The sequence below is a fragment of the Acanthisitta chloris genome, unplaced genomic scaffold, assembly GCF_000695815.1.
Source record: "Acanthisitta chloris isolate BGI_N310 unplaced genomic scaffold, ASM69581v1 scaffold15552, whole genome shotgun sequence".
NCBI classification, from domain to species: domain Eukaryota; kingdom Metazoa; phylum Chordata; class Aves; order Passeriformes; family Acanthisittidae; genus Acanthisitta; species Acanthisitta chloris.
In genome coordinates, this window is record NW_008662296.1 from 5,022 (window position 1) to 11,245 (window position 6,224).

At 50.8% G+C, this 6,224-nt stretch overlaps 1 protein-coding gene across 1 annotated transcript in view; it reads left to right on the forward strand.

The window, feature by feature from the left end:
* Positions 1-383: 383 nt before the first annotated feature.
* MICALL1 (MICAL-like 1) overlaps positions 384-6,224 on the forward strand; it is a gene marked incomplete at its 5' end in the record, with an annotated part of 13,457 nt that continues 7,616 nt past the window's right edge. Inside the window, 4 exon segments of the mRNA XM_009070550.1 lie at positions 384-432; positions 2,481-2,622; positions 3,734-3,810; positions 4,476-4,675. Coding sequence (XP_009068798.1) covers positions 384-432; positions 2,481-2,622; positions 3,734-3,810; positions 4,476-4,675 — 468 coding nt within the window.

Genomic DNA, 6,224 nt, shown 5'->3' on the forward strand with positions numbered 1-6,224 from the left:
TTGTGCCAGTGGCCTTGGAGGGGCAAGTTTGGGGTGATGTTGTGTACCCTTCGATACAACAGTGTGTGGTGCTAATTGAAGCATGGCCCTGGTATTTCTGCAGCCTTTAATCTCAAGGGCCGAAGAAGCGGGTAACGAGAGACTGACATTTTAGTTTCCTGGTCACCACCCATTTGGGACTTGCTTTCTTTTTTTACCTGCAATTTCCCTTTGGTTTCTTTGTCCTTTTATAACCTGAAATTTGCTTTGCCAAGGTTTTATTTGTCTAGGGTCTTACGTGTTGAGTTGTTGTAAGGTTGGCTGTCCTGGGAACCTGCGTGTGATGGCATAGGGGCACTTTTCCTCTGCACCTCATGTGGCTTTTTTGCGCTTTCTCATTTCAGGGACTTCGATTCTCTCTCCAAGGATGATGTCTATGAGAATAACCGCTTGGTAAGTCCCCACTCTGCTGTGCACAGAAAGAAGAAGGGAAGTGAGAATGACTTGATGGAGGTCATGTTGTGTGGGAGGTCTTTGTGACAGTGGTGAGGGTGTAAGGAAAATCTGTGTTTGTAACAGGCAGGAGCGTCTGTGGAAACAAGGGAATCTGAAACATCAGCTTCCGGCCTGTACTGGTTATCCTAGTAGTTGCCAAGACAACATCTCAGGTGAAGATTTAAATGGTACAACATATTGACCTCGGTTGTTCCAGACTTGCAGGCAATAGAAGCAGGAAACTAGTTTTACTCCAGGCATAAGCAGAGAAGAAGGTCATGCTGGACCCTGGTCTTCAGTGTTCCTCTTCTTGGGACAGCTGGAGCCAGTAGCAGAAGCAGGCAGTGGGGACTGGGGAGGTGCCCAACCCCAGGGGCACAGAGGGGCAATAGCCCTGTTTTTTTTAATGAGAGAAAGACCTGATTGCTGCAAGGCTCCATCTAATAGTCTGTGGTGAGGCAAGGCCCATCACTTTCCCAAGTTAAGTTGACCTACAAACAAGTATCTTAAGGAGAGATGTCAAGAGGATGAGACCATACTCTTCTGAGGTGCCCAACAACAGAAGGGGCAACAGGCACAAACATTACCATGAGGGTGACAGAGCACTGAACCAGGCTGCCCAGAGAGGAAGTGGAGCTCTGGAGACATTGAAAACCTGCATAGATGTGATCCTGTGCAATCTGCGCTAGGTGAACCTGGTTTAGCAGGGGTTGGATTAGATGTTCTCCAAGGTCTTTTCCAACCTGAGCCATTCTGTAATTCTGTGATTCGGATTTACGGGACTAGGACTCTCCAGCTGTGTTGTGGCATGTCCTTTCCTAGACTAGCTGGCCCCTTTCAGCCATTAACAGCTATCTTTTTCCCTTGAAGACCCACACAATGGGTTTCTTGTCCTATTAGTGACCTCTAAGGTGAGGTCTCTCCTCACTGCTTGCAGCCTTGTGTTGCAGCAGAGAACCAGCTTAAAGCCAGGCTGACCAGAGCAGAATGTCCCCAGGGGACATTTTTACAGTCCTAGTTACTGCAAATATCAATTTTCCTTTATTTCTCTGTTTCTTTATATCCCAGACCCTGCACAGCATCTCATGCCCCAGAGCCTAGGCACCTGCAGTCTTTACCCACACCATGCATTTGGTACCTCACCATTCAGTGCACACACCATTCTCATCCCGTCCTGGTTCACCTTTTCTTCAGTCCCTCCCAAAGTCTTGCATCTCCTGTCCCTTGGAGATCCATGTGTGTACACTGCGGTGAGATGGCCAGTGTATAGACAGTAATCCATATACACTGTTGAGTGGGAAGCTCTCAAACAGCTTTTTTCCTCCATTTCTTCCCTTCAGATAACCATGTATGCAGTTGTAGGAGCTATGTCCTTCCTATCAATGTCCTTGTTTCTGCTTGCTGAGACACAGAAAAGTACTGAAGTGGCTTGTGTGTGGCAGACTGCTGGATGTTGAGCCAGGGTGTCTATGTTAATTGTGGGAGGGGAGGATGTAGCACCCCAGAGCATGAAAGAATGGGCAGAGTCAGTGTTTCAGTGGGGTGAGCATTTGGGATGGCCAGGGACACTGCTCTGTAGCGCTGATGTTTGGCTGTGTTGCTGAAAGTATCTGCCAGCCTTAGGCCCTTCGTGGTGCCAGCCAAGGGTCTCCTGAGTTCTTGCATGAGGGTGCTGGTGGAGAAAAACACTACATGTTTTTTCAGTGAAAACTGAGACCTCCTGAGAGTTCCTGTCCCAGTGCAGCAACCAAAGACCCATCAGGTGGAAGTTTCAGGGGCTCGGGCAGCAGAAATTACTTGAAGGAAAGGGCAGCTGCAGCAACTTGTTCCCCTGCTTCCGATGCTACCTTTCCAGTCAAGTGGCATGTCTGGGAGCCTGTGCCCATCAGGGATGCCACAGGCTTACTGCATAACCTTCCCCAGAGTGCTTCCAACTTGATTTCTGTGTTATTTTTCAGAGAGCATCAATTTTCTCTCCTTGATGCCTCTCTCTGCTGTTCCTGCAGGCCTTTGAATTGGCAGAGCGGGAGCTGGGCATCCCAGCTCTGCTAGATCCCAATGATATGGTCTCCATGAAAGTCCCTGACTGCCTTAGCATCATGACTTATGTGTCTCAGTATTACAACCATTTCAACAACCCCAGCCAAGGTGAGTGTTCTCCCAACCTTATGGCAAAGTTTGTCCTTGTTTGAGTGCAGGAAACCCAGCGTTACCTTGTGCTTCCTCCTTACTGTATCAGCTGAGAGCCGTGTGTGTTTGTGGGGAAGGGGAGAGGAGCAGGTAGTACCTGCCTCCTGCATCTCACTGGTGCCCCTGAGGAAGGCCTGGAAGAGGGAGTGCATTAGGGTGAGGTTTCACAAGAGGTGAGGAGTGATGTTACAGCTCAGGCTGTGGAAAGAGCAACACCTTTCTCCTGCCACTGTGCTGCGTTCCTGACACTTGGGTTGGGCCAACACCCCTGGTGCTCACCAGACCCCTTTGTGATCTGCTCTAACCCACTAAAATGGGAGAAAGCTAGACAGGCACCCTGCCTACCCCAGCTAATTTTTATCACCGTGTAAAGTGGCTGGAGGACAGAGGGAGGGAAGCCAGGGTGGAAAGTCTCAAATCAGCAAATCTGTCCATACAACTGCAACCTGAGCTGAGTGCTGCTCTGAGACAGCTCTTCCAGGGCATCCCTCTGCTGGGTGGAGACCAGAGCTCCAGGTCTCCTCTGTTCCACTTTCTAGCCACAACATCAGATAAATCTCTTCCACTTGTATATACTTCTCCAAGGATGTTGGTCTTCCAGCCAAGGAATCCCACTGGGGACTGGTGTGTGAGTGCCAGTCCTGACAGCAAGAGATGCTTCACAGACCTGCTGACAGCTTGGAAGCCCTGGGGCCCAGTGGGTCAGAACAATATATCAGCAGCTATCTCTGGTGTTCTGGGCTCTAAGTGTTGCTTAGGGAGTTGATTACAAGGAAGTCAAGTAGCATTTGATGAATAAATAAAATCACAGTGGGAGGCTGGTATCCCTGAGCCACAGAAGGGGATCCACAGCAGGGCCAGGCTCTCTGGCAGCCTCGCAGCTGACCCATTATTAGATTGTGTTTGTCTCTTCCACCTAAAATAAGCACTGAAGTGTTGGGAGCGGCAAGTCCCATCCTATGTCACAAGGCTGGATGATTTTTCTTTTTTTCCCCTGCCCTTCCCCCACATGGGTGGTGTGAGTCACCACTGCTCTCAGTGCCTGATCCTCCTTCCCTTCTGCCTCCAGCCAGCGTCCCTCCGCCTATGAAGCACCCAACTGCTGCCTCCTCGCCTCCTCTGCTGTCCCAAAAGAAGCCTGTGGCTGTGGTTGAGAGTCCTCCAGCACCACAGGTACATAATTTCTTGATTCAAAGCCAGCCTGAGGCAGTGGTGCTCCCTACACTGTGGGTGAGGAGACAGGAGAGAGCCTCACAGCAGAATGGATCTTTGCAGGGGTCTACCTATCTATGTTTGGGGTGGGAGGGGTGTTTTGGATTTTGGTGCCTTGGGGACCCAGCTGAGAGAGTGATTTCTCACTATGAGTTTGTGGACTGTAATTTGTCCATGGCGGGCAAAAGGTTGGGCAGATCGGTGCTGGATGGTTCCTTGAGCCACCCAGGGCACAAATGCTCTCTTTCCTGTGTGAGGATAACCCTGTAGGTGAGGAAGGAGCAGTAATGTGGGACTAGAAGAGCAGAAAAGATGCCTTTTATTTCAGGTTTTAGTAGATGTCTGGGATGGGACATTCTTCAAGGTCTTGTAGGACCGTGCTGCCTGGGATATAGATTAATCCCTTCCACAGCCCTTCAGCCATAGATAGGGACAAAGCACCTTTTGGAGTGGCCTCTTCTAATTTGGGAAGAGGCAGCCTGCTTGTGCCTGGACTCAGGATCAGCTGTTCCACACATTGTCAGCCCCTGAGCTCAGCCCCTGAGCAGTGCCACAAGCACTCAGCGATGGGCCTTGTGCAGGGAGGAGCTGCTCTGGAGGATCTGTGGTCTGGGGAGCAGCTCGTGGCCCCCATGCTGAGCCCCCTGTGTGTTGTGTCCCAGGATGATGCCCCCTTGGACCCGTTGGAGCGGTCCCAGCGCACCACGCTCAGCAGTACCTGTGCAGCCTGCCAGCAGCACGTCCACCTGGTGCAGCGCTACCTGGCCGAGGGCAAGCTCTACCACCGCCAGTGCTTTAGGTAAGCTGTGGCCAGACCTGGTGGAATTGCCACTCTCCTTGGCAAACTGGAGGTTTGTGGCCAGCTTCACCCCAGCTTTGTGTGTCTGTGTCCTTGGACAACATGGATCATCAACAACAGTGTTTGAAATGATACTGAAGATGTTCCATTTGCCTGCCAGCCCCCTTCCCAGAGGTCTGACTAGCCCCTTGTGTCCAGCTCTGTGCTTCCCTCCTCCCCTGCTCCTTGTCTCCCTTGCTGTCTTGTGCTTTCCCACTTCACTAACTTGAGCTCCCAGTCTCCTGAGTTTCTTCTCCCTCCTTAAACAAGGATGCTCGGCTTCTTTAACACCTGCCCACCCCGGACCACACCCCTCCCCTCCACCTTCCAATGAGGTCTAAGCCATGACATCATCCTACAGACCTTCCACCTACACTCCACATCCTCAACTGGATATACAGGCTTCCATGCTGCCTGGGTGGTGCTGAGTTCTCAGGGAGCATGTGGAGAGCTGCAGACTGTTACCCAACTGAGGAATGAGGGTTTAGATGTCAGCAGCTCTGTGGTTACTGCCTGAGTGCAGGTCCTTACCTGTAGCACCTGTGAAATCATTTCGCTTTGCTTTCCCTGCTCTGATGATGAAGGGATGAGGTCTCTCCCGCAGGCCACAGGACAAGAGCTGGTGTCTCAGGACAGAAATATTGAGCACTGGGAAGATAAGTGAGGCCTCATTCACGTGCCTAAGGCAGTTGAGGATGTGCCATAGAAACAACATCACAGAAGGAGAGCTGAGCTGGTGCCCGTCAAACTTCCCATTTGCAGCTGGGACAAAAACAGGTGTGCTGTGGTGCAGTTGCAGCATATCAAGCTTCCCATTTGCAGCTGGGACAAAACCAGGTGTGCTGTGGTGCAGTTGCAGCATTCCCACTGTCCTCATGGGCCAGGAATAGGAGAGGTGCTCTGTCTGGCATGGCACAGCGTGGCATGGCACAGCTCATGGCCCTTCAGACTGAGCAGTGAGATCCATTTCATTTTATTTCAAATGTTTTGCCTCCTTATGCTTTTCTTGTCTTTTTTTTCCATTTTGTTTTTTTTCCTGTGCTGATTCATGGACACTGTTTGGTCAGGAATGTCCTGTAGCATCATTTCCTGTGGGCTGATGGAGATAAACCCAAAGCACACCACGTTCTCCCCTTGTCTGAGCTTGCCCTCCTCTTCTTTTCATCATATCCCTTCTCTCTAGACCCCTGTGTACTCACACTTCTGCTCTCCATTTCAAAGGAAGTCCCAGTCAACTGGATGCCCAGAGCAGAATTCCTTGCTAAAATTATTTGCTTGCTGTGTAGGGCAGCCAGCTGCTGCAAGCACCAGGTATTCAGACAAGAAGGAACAAGCTTGGTTTTTATGGGAGTGCTTGATCAGCCCCTTGCCCCTGGCTGTCTTTCATGTATGCTCTCCACCTCCTTTCCCAGGTGGAAAAGGGCTGACTTCATTGCCAGTGCTGTGTATTATGCTTGCACCTGGAGGGCTTCATTAGGAAGCATCCAGAGGCTCAGTGGGGAAAGAGGGG